Genomic DNA, 20,886 nt, shown 5'->3' with positions numbered 1-20,886 from the left:
ATCTCATAAGAAATTGACCTCAGGCGCCATAACTTGAGAGCTGAAAGAGCCCTTTGAGATTATGTAAGACGAATTCTTATATTTAATATTATTTATTTCAAAGCAAAGAAAATTAAGCAAGGCCACAAATACATTTTCAGAGTGCATACATTTCCTAACTTTCATACTCAAAACTTCTTTTTAGGCTAAATGTTATTATCTCCATTTTACAGACAAAGAAACTGAGACTTGGGGGCATGGATGGTGCATAGTCTGTTCAGGCTGCTGTAGCAAAATACCATAAACTGGGTGGCTTACAAACAGCAGAAGTGTGTCTCTCACAGTTCTGGAGGCTAGGACATCCAAGATCAAGGTGCCGGCAGATTCTGTGTGTGCTGAGGGCCTGCATCCTAAACAGCTGTCTTTTTGCTATGATGGAAGGGGCAAGGGAGCCCTTTTTTTTTTTTTTTTTTTTTTTTTTTTGCTGTACGCGGGCCTCTCACTGCTGTGGCCTCTCCCGTTGCGGAGCACAGGCTCCGGACGCGCAGGCTCAGCGGCCATGGCTCACGGGCCCAGCCGCTCTGCGGCATGTGGGATCCTCCCGGACCGGGGCACAAACCCGTGTCCCCTGCATCGGCAGGCGGACTCTCAACCACTGCGCCACCAGGGAAGCCCGGGAGCCCTTTTTTTAGGGCCTCTTTTATAAGGACATTAATCCCATTCATGAGAGCTCTGCCTTCATGACCTACTCACTTTGGGGGATAGGCTTCAACATATGAATTTGGGGAAGATACAGACATTCAGTCTACAGTATTCTGCCCCTGATCCCCTCCAAATTCATGTCCTTCTCACGTGCTATATACATTCATTCCATCCCAATAGACCCACACTCGGTCCAGCCTCAACTTAAAAGTCTCAAGTCCAAAGTCTCATCTAAATATCACCTAAATCAGATATGGGTGGGACTCGAGCTATGATTCATTCTGAGACAAAAGCTGTGAACCTATAAAATCAAATATATATGTGCTTCCAAAACACAATGGTGGGACCAGTATAGGCCAGATGGTCCCATTCCAAAAGAAAGAAATAGGACAGAAGAAAGGAGTGGCAAGTCCCAAGCAAGCCCAGAACCTTAAGACTCCAGAATAATCTTCTTTGACCCCATGTTCTGCCCTCCAGGCCCACTGGAGCAGATGTGAATCACATCAATCACATGGCCAGAAATTTACAGGAGCCCTCGTCTTACCTTTATAAAAAATGAGTAACAGGGCTTCCCTGGTGGCGCAGTGGTTGAGAGTCCGCCTGCCGATGCAGGGGACGCGGGTTCGTGCCCCGGTCCGGGAAGATCCCACATGCCGTGGAGCGGCTGGGCCCGTGAGCCATGGCCGCTGAGCCTGCGCGTCCGGAGCCTGTGCTCCGCAACGGGAGAGGCCGCAGCAGTGGGAGGCCCGCGTACCGCAAAAAAAAGAAAAATTGGTAGCAAATGTTGAGAATTGGAAATGTGACTAAATTCAAGGAAGTCTTAAATTTCTACATGAGAGATCCATGGGATTTTTTTAAAAGGGAAACAAAGATCTTTCAAGGTCTTAGGAGGCCGTCCCTGCCCTCCTGTGATGCAGGCTCACCGTTTGGGGGGAGACCCTGGACTTCAGACCAGAGTAGTACTGCTTACCATCCCGTATTTGAATGAAAACCAATGTCCCACCTGGGCTCCGATGCCTGCAGCCACTTCAGTATCGGAAAAAATACTCTTTTCCGGCTGTGCTTATGGGTCATATTCTCACAGTTGGAATTATTTACCCCTAGAGTCCAAAGGAAAAATTTCCAAAATGCCCGTGAGGGTGAAAAAATGTTAAAACTCACTACAGTTTGTGCTGGTTGATTTAAAAAGAAGTAAAACACAGAGATATGGGAGATAACTTTCAGGCTTGTTAACAAAAGCACATTTCGTCTTTCCAGCTTCTCACTCCCTCTCCCCTCTGCCGGGGAGGAACCCCAGATGGTTATCACTCAGGAGTGTAACTAGGGAAACCACAAACCGACCCCCCATCGCTATGGAGACAGCCTTTTATTTGTTTGGCCTCTGAGTATTCATGACATCAGCAAGGATGCCTCCTACAAAGAAATTTTAATTGCCAATGAGGAAGGTTAAGAATCACATTGGAACATTTCAGCCACTTTGAAGGCCCCCACCAGTCCAGTTGCAGGTGTGTTTGTAAAGCGACGGCCCATTTTACAGTAGCTGCAGTGTGGAGCTTTTTAGAGATGATATAACTGAAAGCCAGGTTTGTGAATCAACAGACATTTTAAGGTGTAGGGACATTGGTGAAGGGATGATGTGCTGAGAATAAATGTTTCCAACAGAGTTATACACTAAGGTGCAAAACCATCAGGTTTACCTGGGATGGAAGAGTTTCCCAGGATTGGCCTCAGAAGTTTCAGTGCTAAAATGGGGGAAGTTCTGGGCCAACCTTGGCAAGTTGGACATCCTAGCTATAAAGTCCTTTGGTCCTCATATCAGGTTGACACAAGAAAGGCTGGATTTGAGGCATGCCTCAAAACATGAGAGCACATTTTGCAAACAATAACCAAACTTCCTCCGTCGCTCGGTCTAAAAGTTGCTGAGAAAAGAAATTCTCTCATTGTGAATATGGGGTATCTTCATTTGATTTGCTTCTTGTTTGCTTGGTTTTTGTTGTTGTTGTTTTATCTAGAAAAGCCAGAAATTTGTTTCTGAAACTTGTCCAGAATAAATGAGAGCTCAGCTTCTTCCCAACAACTGTCCTTCCTGCTGAATTAATTTGCAGGGATTTCTAACACCCCCCACACACACACACACATTTTTCTGCACAAATTCATTTGCCAAATCCCTGACAAACCGGAAACTATGTAAACACAGAAGTGGAGTTATTGATATTTCCCAGTGATGTGTAAAACACGCCTTTATTCTCCAAGGTCTGGCGTGCTGCTTTAGTGCTAATCCATCATCTGTGTTTGCATTATTGCAGAGCTGGCTTTCAGGAGCATCTACTGGAGTGGATGCAGTTATTCTCCTGCTGAGAAGTTGCATATGTCAAACAGCAGTATGATATATACTAAATAAAAGGTATTATGCTGACCATGTGGCAAAGTATGCATAACGATGCTTGGTAAAACAGATCCATGCTTCAATTTTTAACTAAGTTCTAGGCAGGATGTTCTGATCAGAGACCTTAGTTAGCCTAGGACTCTGTCCTTTGCAAAGTAGATTTGGTTGGTTGAAGTTTGGGAATGCTAACAATCACTTAATTATCTAAATATCTCTGTAAGTATAACTGGTGGAGGCGTGTTAAATTTCAGAGGTCAATATCACTTTCTTTACCTATCTTATAATATGCGTTTTCATTTACATGCATACAATAGGGAGATAGTACATGTAATTATTATGTAGGAAAAATAGGCATAAAGTCAGTTATATAGACAAGAATCTTTGTGGATACATAAATAATTCATGGATCAGTAAACATATCTATATGCAGTTATTCTTAGGTCTGGTGGGCAAGTGTACAAAATGTGCAAAATAATAGATTCACCTTTTTGCTCATTTGAGATGTTGTTTTAATGCGGAATTACAGTAGCTCCTTAATGATGAGAGATAGTGACAATTCATTAGCAGACTGTGGCTTGGATCAAGTGTTTGATTTGCCTACAAAGTGTGACCAGTACTCAATTATATGAAGTGTATGCATTTCTTTTGAACACGATTTTTTTTCCTTTTGCCAGTTAAAATAACCTTGAGCTCTATTTTGTTTCTTTTGAAGAGCCCAGCCAGCAGAAGACAACTGCTTCTATAATTTGTTCTTCAATAATGATTTTTTTTAGAATGTTAAACTGTCATATAAAGCAACCTTCAGAAACACTACTAGATTTCTTGTTTTCTCCTTAAAGGACAGTTGGCTAACAGGAAGAAATGGAATAGCAGGTCAAGGCTACTTCATGTTTTGTCTTCTGGCTTGTTTTAAGAAAGCAGGTTCTTTTTTTCCCAGGGTTTTTTTTTTTTTTTTTTTTCTTCACAGTTGCAACATTCTATTTCTCCTCGGTGTAGAAAAAGAAATACACTTCGAATATGTTTATGTTGGAACATATCTATTTCATCAAAAACAAATTCAAATTAGTTTAGTTTTTAGAATTCTCTTATACCTTTTAAGATAACTGAGATATAAAACCACAGGTGGTAACCTTACAAATATTTTCAAAGGATTTCTCACACTTCATTCTATACCCCGGTACCTAATCAGTGTGAACATCTAATAATACTCAGTTGCTCTTATAGGTTCATTCATTGTTGGATTCCGAGACCATAGACTTGCTTTGAATTTCTAGTAAGGCTTCCCTTGTGAATTTCATGCAGAAGCCCTTCCACTTGTTTTGTGCATTTCATGTAGATCCTTTTGCTCGGAAATTAGCAGACTGCTTAACTCCAAAGGGTGCTGAACTTCAGCTACTTCTCCCATTTAGCATTAGGAGGACTGCAGCTAGAGTCGCTGCAGTCCTATAGCAAAACACTGCAGCTGAATTTTGGGCCCAGAGTGACAGTGCCCTGAGGCTAAGTTTACCAATGCATGGGCTGAGATACTTGGGACCCACAGAACATCAGGATGAGAAGTGAGCATCTGGGTAGGTGTACCCTGGTATGTAGACCTTGCACCTAGATAGCTAGTTGGGAATTCTTCTTTTCTTCTAGCTCTCCAAAGCCTATTTCTGGAGCTTTCTATTTTCGAGGTATTCCTCATGGAGTCTCAAATGCATCACTGAAATCATGAAATTTTCCTTCTTCTCTTGTTGTTGTGAGGTGGTGGTTGGGAGATAGATAGATGCCTCTTGATACTGTAATCAGTTTTTTTTAAACCCCTTTTTAAGGATTTAGATGTGCTTCTTTTCATTTTTGAACTGCAAAAATATTTCTATCCTGCTTCAATGATGAAATTTGAAATTGTGATGGAACGAGATGAATTGTGATAATATCATGCTTACAAATGGGAATTCTGACAAAAGCACTATCTCCCTGTCTGCTGTTTGTGGAGATTATTTTAAGTCCTCACTCACGCTGACTTTGCTTTCTGATCTGTTTATATTCTCAGGGTATAAAAATACAGTAGTCAGAAAGCTCCTCTCGGGGAGTCTGCATTTAGTTCTTGTTGGAGGATTCCTTTCTAAATGGACTCTGGTATCCTTTTAGCACTCACATTGTTTGCCGAAATCTGAGCTGCCCAGGGAAATTAGAGCAGTTAATTTAATATCATGAACGTTTGGGGGCTTCTCGCCTTATTCACAGGCAGGAGAGTGTAAATCACATTGAATGTTCTGTATAAAGTAAGAGGACAATGAAAGTCGCCTCCAAAAAATAAACAGCCAACCTTTCCTCCATCCACTGCCTTCCTGCCCTTCACCTTCACTCTGCGCCCTTGGAAATCTCCCTTTCTTCCAAGCGACCTTCCCAAATGCTGGCTAGCAGAGATCTGTGTGGCAGAAAGGCGGCCCCCCATGTGCTCGTGAAGGGAATGCTCCGTCATTATTGTTAGGGCTGGGGCCATAGGGCCACAGCCAGGACAGTGTTGCTCATGGCTTAGAGCTTCCTTCCATATATTTTGAGCCCAGCCCTGACACACTTGCACTAGAAGGACTCATTCTGCAGCCATACGTGACCAGCTGTGAAGTCCCTGGCACTAGGCAAGGCATGGGGGTAGGTTATTTCGTGTGGCAAGAAGAAAAGATTAAAGCAAAAAAAAAAAACAAAAGAAGAAGAAGAAGAAAAGTTTCAGTAGCAGTACAAAACACACTTTGTTATTGCCAAGGAAAAATAGAAAGAGAGCTACCAGGCACTTTCAGATGGCTGAGTTCTTAGTGCTCCCGTGTCCGAAGTTCCTTTTGCACCTGCCTCCTGAGTAACGGTGTGTGGAGTGGGCAATGGGCTTTTTTGATTTGTTTTTTTTTTGGTTTTTTTGCCGTATGCGGGCCTCTCACTGTTGCGGCCTCTGCCGTTGCGGAGCACAGGCTCCGGACGCGCAGGCGCAGCGGCCATGGCTTACGGGCCCAGCCGCTCCGCGGCATGTGGGATCCTCCCGGACCGGGGCACGAACCCAAGTCCCCTGCATCGGCAGGCAGACTCCCAACCACTGTGCCACCAGGGAAGCCCTTTTTTGATTTGTTTTTAAGAGGATCTTTGCATGAGTCTTTTCAAAGGCACAATATCGACCTTTGACTTGAGAGCTTAGAGCATAGTCGGCAGCCTCCATCCACCCCCAGAAGCAAACTGCTAAGTCAAATGCTTTGGCCTTAGCTCTGGAAGGTTCTCTATGTGCCTGTTTCACTTCTCTCCCAACACCCACAGAAAGATGCTGGGTTTGCTTTTATTTCGCCTCCCCTCTCCTGTGCTTCAGGACTCACTTGTGTGTGTCTGAGATGTAATTCTGAAAGAAGACAAAAACTTGTCAGATTCAAGGGTGTATTTACTTTGTTTTAGGGACCTAGATTATTTGCGGGAAATATCAGAATTGATTGCAGACAATTAATGAGCGTTTCATGAACACTCTGATGCTCAGTGCCATGGAGATGTAATAGCTGGGAAGTGAAGTAACTCGGGTTTTCGTTTCCTGACAGGACCCTTGCAGGCCTTTACCCCTGTAGACTTCTGTAATGAATGATGCATCTTGGGAAGGACTCTGACCACCAAGGCAGGGATACTGTTTATCTGTGGCTCGAATGAAAGGAGACAATCTTGGTTATAATAAATGTCTTCTAGAAAAGCACACGTCAGCATAAATATTTTAAAATTTGATACATTTCGTGTGTTCCAAAATACTCTATAAAATACACCCACAGAGACGCTTATATTAAAGCTTGGTTTTCCCCATTATTCATGAAGAAATAGGTGTCGACTTGTGCCACCCCCTGAAACTATTTAAACATCACGTAATTGATAATGTACTGGAGATCTCTGCTTTTAGCCTTAAAATGAGCAGGGTCCTCTCAGAGACTCTGTCCCCACCGCTCTGTATCCTGAGTGGCAGGACCCTGATGGGAGACTGACTAGTGGATTTTTTAAAATCTTTTGCACATCTCCTTCCCCCCCCCACCCTTTTTAATTTCTTTCTACCACTTCATTTTTTCTCTTCTTTCTATGAGTTTCTTCTCCCCTGCAAGTTACATACTTTTCATGTAAGAGTCTGTACATTTAGAGTATCCTGTTTGGTTTCTGGTGCACTCATAAAGAAAAGGAATAGAAAACGCTTCACAAATCTGGCAAATAAATAATATTCTAATAGCCAGGACCTCTCTAAAACGTCTGCACAAAAGCAGGTGCACCACAAACTGCCATCTCTATGCACTACCCCAGACTTCCCAATTGGATGATTTAGGTACTTTTCTTCTTAGGCAATGGTACCATTTTTGCCGAATTCAGCATGTTCAGTGAACAATTTCTTGGAGCCAAAAGCCAGCTCCACTGCATTTCTGCTTGGTAAGGTTTGGTGGCCTTGGCGTGGAGCAAGGGTTGTTGATTCATTGGCCCTTAAACGATGATAAATCTAGAAGTTGGGCAGTGGTAGCAGGCTGCCTTAACAGAACCTTTGAGGGGAATCAGTGGCCCCAGCGCTTACAGGAGCTCTACAGAAAGGCCACTCAGTAAACTCTCGTTAAGGGAAGAATTCAGGGTAGCAGGAACTACTCAGATCCCGTGTGATTTGGCGTCTGCAAGGACTTTGAACGCTAGATGTAGAATTTGTCAACCTACGGAGTGCTTCTGCTTCTTGAGATACCCATTTCCTGCTTATTCTGTAATCCTAAACACCTAGTGTGTTGTATCGGGAGCGTCTTTTGAGATGATTCCATTCTGCATGAGACCGCGACAGAGCCCGTCTGCTGTGATGCACTCCATCACTCTGATTCTACGTGTTTCATTCCTGCGTATTTATGCAATCCTGCATCTATATATTTTTTCAGTGATAATAGGATTTTAATTGTAATTCCACCTTCCTTCAGCAGAATATAAAATGCTCCAAGAGGGCTACCAGAGGCAGCTTTGACCTATCTTCTGCAGAGAGTTGTCTTGGAATAGATTAGCACAAGTTTCAAGTGAAAATTCCAGCATCAGGAGAACCCTCCACCTGAGAGGGGCTGATTTTATCTGAGACAAAAGAAAGAAAAAGGAGCCTAGGATGGAGTTTTTCAACACAGTCACACTTCTTTCTTTTTTGTTTTTGTTTTTTCTTTTTTTTTATCGGAGTGTAATCGCTTTACAATATTTTTTTCCAGTCACACTTTTCTCCTGGCCCCCAGCATAAATTATATTTTGTGTGTGTTCCGCACAGAAAATATAAGACAACGTGGTGATAATAACCATTTTCTATATAACATCTTTTTTTAATTAACATATATATATATATATATATATATATAAAATAGATGATATTTAAGTTGGGGTGTGGTCATGGTAAATCTTCTGACTTACACATCAGGCATTTGAGATAGTGGAATCTATTTGTTATCCTTCAACTAGAATAACCTCAGTCCCCAGCTGGAATGTATATTAGTCAGGGCATCTTTTTAAAAGACATGATTTCTGTGCTCATAAGATGGAAAGGGACATAAGAAAAAAAAGTCCTGAAATAGGTGCATTTAATTCTCCCCAATTTAAATTTAAGTGGTATATCTTTAAGGCAATAATGATAGTCCTTTTTTCCCGCATCCGGAACGCTTCCATCAATGAATTTCTTTAATGTTGATGATGCTTGGTGCAGTTTGAGGGAATCTGTATTTAGTCAGAAAATACTTCAATAGAATGACCTACCAGATGGGCCCCATAACAAAGCACAGAGGCATCAAACCACCACAGACATTTGGTGCTTAGAATAATAAAAAGACTATAAAATTAGATTAGTTGAGTCTAATTTGGAATTGGTATATTCCCCATGCACCCTCGCTGCTCTTGGGCAGATAAAGCCTTGAGATTTAGCACTGTGTCAGAGCAGAAGACTGCAACTTCCAGTAAAAGGGAGACAGGGAGAGGGAGAGAGGGAAAAAAAAGCATTCTGGGAGGTCACGGAGGGCAGAGCAGTGACCTCCAATGATTTACAGGCCTTTAGCTTAATGAAATTGTTTCAGTGACATGACGGTAAGAGCTCGTAATGGATTGGATGCCCTAATGTAATGAAATTACTCCCTTCTGCCTAAAAAAAAAAAAATGCGCAATTAATATTTACTGAGACCTGACAGCCTTTGGTGCGCTCGTCTGTGTAGTTCCCTCAGACAGTCAGAGAGGAGAGATAGCAGCGTGGCAGACAGGCTGGCTCTGCACGAGCTCCTGGCGGGGACGGGCAGAGCCGGCGAGGGTGGAGGGACAGGCGCTCGGGGGACCAGGGACACCCGGCCCAGACTGCCCAGCTCCTCAGCACGGCCCCCACTCAGCCTTCATGCTCTTCCCTTGCTTCTCCACAGGCAACTAGACAACAACCGCATCAGCTGCATTGAAGATGGAGCCTTCCGAGCGCTGCGTGATTTAGAGATCCTGTGAGTTGATTTTGCGATCGCTGCCTTGTGTGCGTGTGCGTGCGTGTGTGTGTGTGTCCGGGTGAGGAGGAGAGAGGGGGAGTGTGTGTGCCTGGGGGGTCCGTGTGGATGCATTTCTGTGTCTTCTGCTGCAGTGCTATTAAAATTGGGAACCGGGAGATCCCTCCGGCTCACCTTGGCCAAAGTGTTTGCAGGCAGCAAAGTGGGATTTCTCTCCTCCCACAAACTGGGGTTACTGCTAATTAAGTCTCAGTTGAGTCCTTTCTCCCCCGATGCTCCCACGGTATTTGTTGCTGGGTGAAACAGATGGGCTGGAGTAGACCCCCAGCGCCTGCCAGAGAAATCAGGGAGCGCCTGAGTGTGGGCTTACTTATGGAGAGGCAGGTTACAGGTCTGGGAGATGAGAAAGGGGTAGCACCAGGGGGTCGGCTGGAATTACCCAGAATCAGAAAGGGACTTTAACACAGGACCAGGGGGCACGCCAAACAGCCTGGTAAAGTCCAGTCATTGCTGTTGCACTTGAGATCAATCTCAGGATTAAATCCAAACTTTAAGCAGTAACCTTAAAGTGACAAGGGCTGGGGGGAAGATGAGAGGAGGCGGACCCCTCCGCAGAAGACCACGCTGCATACCTTGTCTAGGAAAACTGTGTAGCTGCCTTTCTGTGTTCTGGATTTTCAGATGGGTCCAGCTAAGGACACCTGATTTCCAAGGGGGAAAGTCGGCTAGGAGGCATCCTGGGGTCATTCAAACTAAAATTGAATTGTGTAAGAAAACATTTTGATTGTTCTCCCGCATGCCCCAACTACACTTCCAGCAGGTCCCTGATTTGGGGAAGCCTGGAGAGGAAGGCAATACAGCCTAGCAGAACTTGCTTCGGGAGACATGCGGTTCAGTCCCGACTCAGCCCCTCAGTTAGCTGTGTGACCTTGAGCAAGTCCCTTCTGTGCTTGGACCCTCAGCTTCTCATTTGAAAAATGAAGGGGACGGTTGCTTTATCTTGGGGGTGACTTCCCCTTTCCAAGTTCTGTAACTGCTTGCTTCTAAAAATAATTCTGATGCTACAGTTCTAGCCAGAATGATAAACGTAGGATGTGTCGAGCATCCCCCCCTGAAAATTAAATAAATAAATAAATAACGTAGTCACCAGGTTACATATCTCTGACTTCCAGAAGAATGAATAAATGTCAAACAAATGAAAGAACAAGTACATTAAAATGTCCCTTTGTCCATAAGGGAAGGTCCTCCTTCCACCATCCTTTTCACCTGGCCCCGCAGACAGTATCAATGGGTTGGAGACATCCTCTTCACGTTGTGTGAGAGGAAGGTAATTCCAAGAGGAATCACGGGAAATCAAAGAGGATGCTGATGCTGCAAGCTGCTGGAAATCGGATGAAAACCAAGAATTCCCGGTACAGAAAAGGCAGGACCCACAGCCAGAGAGGTCAGGCTGTCATTCCTAAGATGGATGGTCTCTCTCCGCACCCAAACTCTGACCCCGGAACCGGCACCAAATGTGTGTCTGCTAGGGAGAGGATGCCAGCCCAAATTTAGTAACCCAGGACTCCTCTTAGCAAGAGGCTGGAGCTGAGAAGGGTAGGCTCGATTTTCCCTGCCTGCAAAAAAAGCCTCTGTAGAGAGGGCTGCTAGGAGCGTATCACCTTCTTCTTGAGAAGGATGAGAAAATTCCCTGGGAAGAGACCAGGAAATGGAAGTCACCAGCTGCCACAAAACAGCTGTGACCACCTGACAGCCCACATGTTAGTTCTCTCAACTCAGAGTGGTGTCATCTCGCCTCACCAGGAAGGCTGTCTTCGGGGAGAGGGAAGGGCTGTACAGTCAGACACGCCTGGGTGTGGAATCCCGAATGTGGTGGCACTTTGGCCAAGCCACTCCACCTCTCTGAGTCTGTTTCTTTAACTTTAAGAGGAGATGCCCTATATACTACATAGGAGGGGATCTCTAAATGATGTCCTCTCCACTTCCCTAACTTTCTCCCCACCATGCCCTCATCTCCATCAGACTCCTGTCCAGGACAGAATTGGATTGCCCCTCTCTACTCTGATATTTGCTATCAAAATATATATTTATATGCAGATACACCAGGTCTCTCAAACTTGAAACTTAAAAACCCAGGATGGAAAAAAAAAGTTCTCTTTCCCCATCATTATAAAGAGCCCCCAGGATCTGATTAGTTTATCTTCTCAATTCCAAACAAAGCTAGATCAATATCTTTGTTTTAAAGACACTCTCATTTGGCTTCACATGGCTAAGCACTTAAAATTAATCATAATCAGGTATTCCATGGGTTTTTAATTTCCAGCAGAGGCACACAGCTTTGGAACCATCCATCTTCATGGTGAGCCATTCTGAAATTGGCTGGAGCTGACATCTCCATTTAAAGAACCTCCCCGCCCTAACCCCAGACCTTCCAAATCTCATCTACGCATTGACATTGTATAATACTTCTCTGTAATCACAACTTAGACACCATAAAGAAACTTGACAATGAAATAATAAATAGGAACTAAGTGAGGGCATCATACATTAACTTAATAAATTCTTCAGAGAGAGAGACAGACGGGGGGCGGGAGGGAATTCAAAACACTCTATCCGCACAAAGGTCATCTCTAAGTATCTCAAGCTTTTAAAGTCTGCAAGTCAAGAAGACAAAATATAGTATTTCAGGTGTGTTTTCTCTCTGACACTAGGCAGCATGAAATGCAAAATAAGGAAAGACTCCTGATTACCTCATGGAAAGCTCTCTCAAAATTAACTTCAGTTTAGGGACAAAAACTACTAGTGAAAATATTTCACATGGGATCACCCTGTTATTCCATCCTTTCTGTGGATGGAAATGCTATAAAACCTCTCTCTATCCAGTCTGAGGTTTGTTGCACTGAACCTAGGGGGTGAGTCTGGGCGGGAACCCCTAGCAGTAGGAACTGTGCAACATTGGGAAAGACTGTGAAATCTGCCCACCTCAACCTCATTTTTTTTTCCAACCTCATTTTTGACTCATGCCCAATGACAGATGTCCAGCACAGAGTATGGTAGACAAAGGAAGAGAGCCACCACCCTCCCCTTTTCAGGTAGCCAGAAAAGGGAGTGAGAAATGAAAGCATAGTACAGGTGAAGCAAGAGATAATAGCTGGCATTTGTTGCATCCTCACAACCCCTCCATGAAACTGTTAGTGTCACCCTCCTTTTACAGAGAGATACCCATTTCAGAGAAGCCAAGTAACTGCTTAACTAGCCAGCCGCAGAACCTGTGTAATTAACCCTTCTACCAAGCTGCCTTTCTGGTCTGTGTTGCTAAGGCTCTCGTGGTGTTGGCTGCCCTGAAGCATGGCCAACGTGTGCTGCAGGGTGGTGTGAACTGGCCCCAAGAGCTGGTCTAGGCAAGCTATCAGTGACTCGTGGTCCTGCTGAGGAGAACACCAGAGCCTCCCACAGCTTGTAAAATTGTCATTCCCTTTACCCAGGGATGGCTCCCCACAAAGTTGAAGGTAAATCAGACTCACAGGGGAAAGAAAATCATCCTGCTTTTTCACTGACTTACATTCTAGTCCCAACGATGACTTATTCTCACTTCTGGACGTCACCAATTGATTTTGGTACTCCACGGTGCTCCGTTCTCCAGACCTCCCTAAAATACAGCCCCAACTTTCTGTATGGAGCTTAAGGTTCTTAACTGAGGGACCTTGCTTTCTGTGAGTCAGCCCCCCTTCTGTTACACAAATCATGGACCATTCATTTCTGCTTGATCTGTACATCTGGCGGTTCGCGTACTAGGTTTTCTCTGAGTAAGGCGTGTTTAAACCACGGTCAAATATGCCAAGACTGCGTTTCCCTGGCTGATCAGGAATCATTTGTGGATGGACTCTGAGCCCTGGGTTTCTAGCCCCCGCCAGCTAGGTAGAGGACAGCCAGGCACGTCACCAGTTTTACCAGGCTCCTCTCTCCCCGACATGCCATCTTGGGTCGGAAAAATGTTTAATGGAAAAAAAATTAAGAGTATGGACAAATGAAACAAAAATGAGACAACCTAGTTAATAAACTAATTTTGTTTCAACAGTATTGCAGGAGAAGAGAAGAGATTCTCAGACATTGTCTCCTGACTACTTGTAGCAAATCAGAAGTTCAGTAGATATGCTGCCAAAAATGCCAGGCTAAAGATGTCAGGAACACATCCTGAAAGCGCTTTCCGTGAGTGGTCTGCCCTTGATAAATCACTAGTACTGGCCAAATTTCACATAGATGTGACAGGTCTGCAGATAACCCACGAGTGCTGTTTTGAAAGCCTCACTCCCATTTATGTCACTTACCAATTTTGGAAGTTCAGTGACATCATCATAGGCTGGTTCTGGAAGGACCTTAGCTGTCTCCAGGATGACCTCTTATTGTTGAGATAAGGCACAGAGAGGTTGAGAGCAGGGTCGGGACTAGAGTGGGGCCCGCCTCCTAACATTTTGTATGCAGGGCACCCCACTTCCCTCACCCTAGTCCTAGCCCTGGCTAGGAGACTAGACAAGGGCGACAGCAAGTTAGCGGTAGCAAAGGACTAGAACCTGGGTCTCCGGACCCCTGATCCCATGTTCTTTGCCCACAGTGGGCACCTGCAGGCAGTTAGGCTGTTTAGAAGAAATCCCCTGGTAAGACTGGGGATCCTAAGCACAGTTGTCCTTTCAAACCTCATCATTAAATGTTTTATATTATTTAGCAGGTTGGGGGAGGGCAAACTTTAGTCCATGACAGAATCAAAGAAAGATTCTGCTTTCAGCTCCCTCGAAACCAGAGGTTGCAAACTAGATCACAGACTACATTGTGGCCACAGATGAGGGTATTTTTAATCCCGTGGAGTGTTTTTTACTTTTTTTTTTTTTTTTTTTTTGCGGTACGCGGGCCTCTCACTGTTGTGGCCTCTCCCGTTGAGGAGCACAGGCTCCGGACGCGCAGGCTCAGCGGCCATGGCTCATGGGCCCAGCCGCTCCGCGGCATGTGGGATCTTCCCGGACCGGGGCACAAACCCGTGTCCCCTGCATCGGCAGGTGGACTCTCAACCACTGCACCACCAGGGAAGCCCTACCATTTTAAATGAGCATTTCATATTGCAAATTGATGCTATTTTTTGTAAAAGTCCAGAATTCCAGCTTTGGACTTTGGTGAACCAGAAACATTGGCAACCCTGAGCTGCATTTCTGCATTGCAACGGTCAGCTGTGACTGAAAAGCACATACCCTCCGTAGATGGGGTATGTAGACTCCACTTTCCCACTGACCTTCCCCCATTTCAGTTACCTGCCAGCCCACGCAGCCCCTGCTTTAATCCAGCCAAGAAGCAAGGATGCACTGTGTGCCACCATAGTGCCAGATACTAGGGACAGTAAAGCTTTAAATGAGCAGGTCCTCTGGCAGATCAAACTCTAAAGGCGAGAGCTTACCAGAATTGTTGAATAGACAAGCACAGACAGAGCTAAGTGATGGAGAGTCGAAGACTCCCACACTGGACAGAGGTACCTCAGAAGCCATTAGGTGCCCATGAGACATGATGTCTCATGTCTCATCTTCTGGGAAGTTCTTCTCAGGAGTTGAGCTTGCCTCCAAATTCCCTTTGATTCTAAAACAATTGTAATTGTGTTTATTCACATGATGAGAAGCAAGAGACAAATACCTCCCACCCTGTTTCTTGCTCCCTAAACCGCAGCATCAGCCTGGGTAATGAGCTCCCTTTCAGTCCACGTTTAGAGAAAAGAGAGTCGAGTTAAAACAGTGATGGGAATTAACTAGACTTGTAGCATGGTTCTAATTGAACCACCTCTGGGCAAGTGTGACATGGCCTGACCCTGAGCCCTACTTGTAGATACAGAAAGTGAATGTAAAGGAAAGTCCTTTTTTGATATAAGAAGGCAGTGAAAAGAAATTGACACCAGTCCTGATACCCAGATCAGGGTGTGCTCACTCTCCTGGCACAGGGTGGTTGTCCCAGCTGCAGGGTGCTGGATACTGGGTGTTGGGACATTTATAGACATGGTTGGTCCAGTTCAGAAAACCCAGTGCTTAATGCCAGTAGTGGCATGTCCTCCACTTCAAATGACCTTCCTCTGGGTATGGAACCAGATGCTCTGATTAACAAATAATAATAATGTGTTGATATATAATGCAATGATATCATACCAATTATTAGTATAGTTATTATAAATATTATAATTATTGTTACAGCCTCCATGTTTTAGCATCTTCTATCTTCCAGGCCCTGTGATAAGATATCAGAATGCAGCATTTTACATAACCCTGTTCTGCACCCTTACGAGGTAGATCCTGGTAATTTCCTCATTTTACCAGTGAGGAAACTGAAGCTTAGAGAAGTTGAATAACTTGCCCAGGGTTACACGGATAAGGACAAGGAGGGGATTGCTCTTCCAGTATCAAATCCTCTGCACTTAACTGCTCTGCTACCAAAAAAATTAAAATTAAAAAGTACATCCTAGGGGCTTCCCTGGTGGCGCAGTGGTTGAGAGTCCGCCTGCCGATGCAGGGGACATGGGTTCGTGCCCCGGTCCGGGAGGATCCCACATGCCGCGGAGTGGCTGGGCCCGTGAGCCATGGCCGCTGAGCCTGCGCGTCCGGAGCCTGTGCTCCACAACGGGAGAGGTCACAACAGTGAGGGGCCCGCATACCGCAAAAAAAAAAAGTACATCCTAGAGAAACAATTATATGCATTAGTGAGATTATTCACTGTAGTAAATGCCGAGAATAATTCAGGAACCACAGACTTTCTTTTTGAAAAGTTGCCCCCTAGGGTGCTCAGATCTAAACCTATGACGTCAGCTTAATCAGCATCACATCCCGTTCCATGAGACTGCCCCAGACATGGCAGGAGGCAAAGGCTGAGCTGTTGGAGTTACAGACCTCCCTTAGCACTGGTTGCCAAACAGCTCCACCAAATTGAATGGTTTGGGGTTCATTTCCTTGAAAAAGAGAAACATTCATACCAATTCTTAGGCTAGTTATGGGGATTAAAGGAGATACCTCAGTCGTATGTCTAACACATGCCCCATCGGGGCGCTCCTAAAAATCAAAGTCAGAGAATACTCCTATACTGTTCACTGCCTTGCGGAAACCTGGCACATACTAGGTGGTCAGTTAAAGTTCATGGAACCAAATTGAGTTGAAATGACCAGTCGGCTCTCTGCATCCTCTGGTGCCGTATCCTGCGGATCCCAGATCCCCGCGGATCAGTCCGCTGTTGGTTAAATCCGGGATGCGGCACCCGTGGATGCAGAGGGTCGGTTGTAATTAACTGAATTCGAAGCTTACCCCACCCCAGTCTCTAGATTCTCTGTTTTGACGTGACCCTGAACAGAACTAAGATTGTGGTTGTCCCAGAATTATTTTAGATGTTGAACAATGTAGTATTTTACTGAAACATTTCTCACATGACCTTTGGTTTTTTTATCCCTTTAGCTAAGTGGTGATTTTTTTTCTTTTTCTTTTTAATAATGAACAAAATTATAGCCACAATGAAATTTGGTGTTTTCTAACAGAGACAAGATTCATTTTCATTTATTTACAAAATGTTTCACCTGGGTTTCTCTGGGAGATGCAAACATTTTATTTGTTTCAACAGCCTTCCAAATCAGGGTGTTTAATCCTGACATAGCTTTGAATATAGAACTGTCACTGCTTAATGAAAGTCTTAAAATATCTCCAGAATATAATTTTTTGGGTACTGTGCTGCAAACTGTGATTTGTTGAGGCAATTAGGATTAAATTTGTACTTTGTAGAAAACATAGTTAACTTCCATTCAACCCTCAAAGTACTAGGAAGGGAACTGGGTTTCCCAAAAATGCACACCCCTCCTTCATAGCCACCCAGACTGGGAGCTGGATCATAGTCAAGCTCTTAAAATGACAAACTTGGTTTTGAGAACATCAGCTTAAGGAAAAAGTGAACATTTCTTTGAAATGTAAAATAATGTTTTCCATTTAAATAAGCAGCCCTTGGGCCTCCCTGGTGGCGCAGTGGTTGAGAGTCCGCCTGCCAATGCAGGGGATGTGGGTTCGTGCCCCGGTCCGGGAGGGTCCCACATGCCGCGGAGCGGCTGGGCCCGTGAGCCATGGCCGCTGAGCCTGCGCGTCCGGAGCCTGTGCTCCGCAACGGGAGAGGCCACAGCAGTGAGAGGCCCGCGTACCGCAAAAAAAAAAAAAAAAAAAAAAAAAAGCAGCCCTTTAATAGTCCAAGAAACTAGAATCTGCGGGGTTCTAGTGGTTTCCTTTCCATTTTATTTCATTTTCCTGTTCACTAAAGGCTAGTTTAGTTCCTGAATTGAAAATGTATTGCTCTTCATTCCTGAATTGAGAGGATATGGTGAAGATCATTGAATCGTTCTTCACCAACAAAGGGTCTTGAATCAGTAAGACTCCCGCTGTCAGCACCTCCTATGAGCAGCACTTAGGTGGAATCAGATAACAGTCTTGCTGTCCCCAAGGGCTGTAGACTACAGCCACTAGGTCTCTGGGCTGAAATTCTGGCCTGACAAACTAGGTTTGGAGGCAGCCTTTTGGTTTGCTTTGTCCCACCTAAAACAAAATGGAAAAATACCTTTGCATCTTTGAAAAACATATTCTAGCGGGTTTTCTCTCAGGAGCATGTGGCTGGTGAGGAAATGTCTCGGAGCCGCCAAATGCATTCAGGGGTCAGTTCACTCCCAAAACAGAGCTTCTATGCTGATTTGAAAAGGCGCTCCTGTGCCGATGGTCAGACGCCACCCTTTCTCCATGCCCCAGCTGCCAACAGTGGCTTTGGTGACCAGTGTTTGAGCACCTTTTGTATCTTGCCCCTTCTCAGCTCTTGAATGCCCTTCACACCTGCCTATGACCGATGCTGCCGCTTCCACCCAGGGTGTGGAACGTTGGATGGCTTGGCTTACCTATGGCCAAGAGTCCATTACTCTACAGAACTGGGTCCTGAAAGCCAGGAGCCTAGGAAATTGATCCCTCCTGTCACTTGGCTTTATGGAGGGGAGGAGAGCATGGAGAGACATAGAGACACAGAGCTGGGGAGAATCAGAGCATCGTTTTTACCTTTCCCTGAGCTTTCACTTCCTATCTTTGAAGGCGCACACGAGTAAGGGATGGTGAGGAGGAGGGATGAAGGGAATAATGGTTCTATTTCTCCAAGGCCATATTTGGACTCACTGTAGAAAAGCTGTAGACAGCCCATTCTCTCTCTTTTTTTTTTTTTTTTTTGCTGTACGCGGGCCTCTCACTGTTGTGGCCTCTCCCGTTGCAGAGCACAGGCTCCGGACGCGCAGGCTCAGCGGCCATGGCTCACGGGCCCAGCCGCTCCGCGGCATGTGGGATCCTCCCGGACCGGGGCACGAACCCACATCCCCTGCATTGGCAGGCGGACTCTCAACCACTGCGCCACCAGGGAAGCCCAAGCTCATTCTCTTTTGAGGACCCCAGCTATCAGCTCTATTTTATCCACTGATTGAATGAAACCTGCCAATGTGAGGTTTCTTTCTGTTTTTTAATTTTTTGGTCTTCCCAATGTTTAAAAAAATTAGAATTCATTCCCAACACTTAATTCCTGGGTAATTTTATAGAAAAGTATATGATTTCAACTTCCTTTGAATATTTAGAAGCTGTGGCAACCCTGGGTTGACATGTGGCTATGATGCCCCGGAGCAGCATTGTCCACTAAAGCAGTGGTCCCCAACCTTTTTGGCACCAGGGACCGGTTTCGTGGAAGACAATTTTTCCACGCAAGGGAGTAGGGGGTGGGCAGGGGATGGTTCAGGCCGTAATGGGAGCGCTGGGGAGCAGCCGATGAGGCTTCCCTCGCTTGTCTGCAGCCACTCACCTCCTGCTGTGCAGCCCGGTTTCTAACAGGCTGAGGCTGGGTACCGTTCCGCGGCCGGCCCGGGGGCTGGGGACCCCTGCACTAAAGGACTCTCTGTGATGAAGGAAATGTTTCATATCTGAGCTGTCCAGTATGATAGCCACTAGCCACACGTGACTCTTGAGCACGTGAAAGGTGCCTAGTGCCACTAAGAAACTAAATGTTTAGCTTTATTTAATTTTACTTGATATGAATTTAAATTGCCACACGTAGCTTGTGGCTGCCTTATCGGATAGTGCAGGTTTAGAGCTGAGGGGCAAGGACTGCATTTGGACAGGGCATGCCCTCTGCAAATCTCCATAGCTCCCACCAGGCCAGCTCTCCTGCCTGCCCTGCTCCAAACCCCTGGAGCCGTTTCACATCCATTAGTAAGCACAGTGTTTAAACAGTATACTTTCCAAAGCTAGATACTTTGAAATACCTGCCACTCCCCTGACCCACCCCACTCTGCCCTTTCTCTCTCTTAGTTTAAGCATCTGGATCTTATACCCCCAAAAGACCTATTTTCACTGAAGCCCAGGAGTAGGCTTATTAAAACCATCTCCCATCAAAGCAAAACCCTCTCTGAGTGAATTAGTTTCTGGATCCCAATTATTCACTTCTCTCAGCTCTGCAAATGACTTCCACAAAGTCAACTAGGTAGGAAAATCGCTCCCATTGTCTAGACCCATCCCTTCTCCATACATAAGCGGAAGATGCAGCAGGCAGTTAGGGAAGCAAGCCCATTAACCCTGCAGAAGCTGAGCCTGGTGTCTGCATAAAGAGAGAAAGGAAAAGAGGCGACCCACGCAACTATTTTCAAATGCTTCACAGCGGGGGCTGGTTGCAACTTTCAGAGTTTGGTCAGATGTCCTGTCTTTATGCAGACCTGGATAGATCTGGGCATCCACAATCCCTTCCACCGCCTTCTGGAAAACTATTCCAATTTTCAGAAATGCCATTTTAGAGCCAACATCAGCTCAAGTGAAATTGGAGAATGGAACTGCAGGCTCCGGGGGAAGACGCTGGAGGTCAACTGGTCCCACTACTTCATTTGAAGAGAAAGAAACTCCCCAGAAAGGTTAAGTGACTTGCCCACAGCTATAGGAAAATTTCACGGAAGAACCAGGCCAGAAATTGAGTCTATTGACTGTTATCTAATGCTGTATATTGCCATCTAACCTTCCCTATATTAGCAGGCAGGAAACAAAAATTAGTGGAGCCAGCCTCTATGTCCTATCCATCTCACCATCCCTTAATCTCCAGCATTTTACCAGAGGGAACATTTTACCTTCAACATGGGGAACACCCCCTCCCTTTCTAGAGCCTTCCAGTCCTGCAGCCACTGCTTGGGGGATACTGGTACCCAAGTCAGAGGGCAGTCTGGGAAGAGATCAAATTCTGCATCATTGATCCCAGCTAGCAGGGGTGACCCAAGGCCCTATGAGTAAGCACCAGGGACCCCATCTTTGAGCC

The 20,886-nt window shown here is 45.2% G+C and overlaps 1 protein-coding gene across 1 annotated transcript in view; it reads left to right on the top strand.

Annotated features, from left to right (window-relative positions):
• Positions 1 to 20,886, top strand: part of SLIT3 (slit guidance ligand 3) — a 616,238-nt gene that overhangs the window by 435,758 nt on the left and 159,594 nt on the right. Inside the window, exon 6 of the mRNA XM_082622425.1 lies at positions 9,454 to 9,525. Within this exon, the coding sequence (XP_082478551.1) occupies positions 9,454 to 9,525 (72 nt within the window). The remainder of the gene's footprint in view (positions 1 to 9,453; positions 9,526 to 20,886) is intronic.

This window comes from Mesoplodon mirus, assembly GCF_964341445.2.
Source record: "Mesoplodon mirus genome assembly, chromosome: 5".
Classification (NCBI taxonomy): domain Eukaryota; kingdom Metazoa; phylum Chordata; class Mammalia; order Artiodactyla; family Ziphiidae; genus Mesoplodon; species Mesoplodon mirus.
The sequence above is the reverse complement of the archived record's forward strand: the minus strand, read 5'-3'. Positions and strand labels throughout refer to the sequence as shown.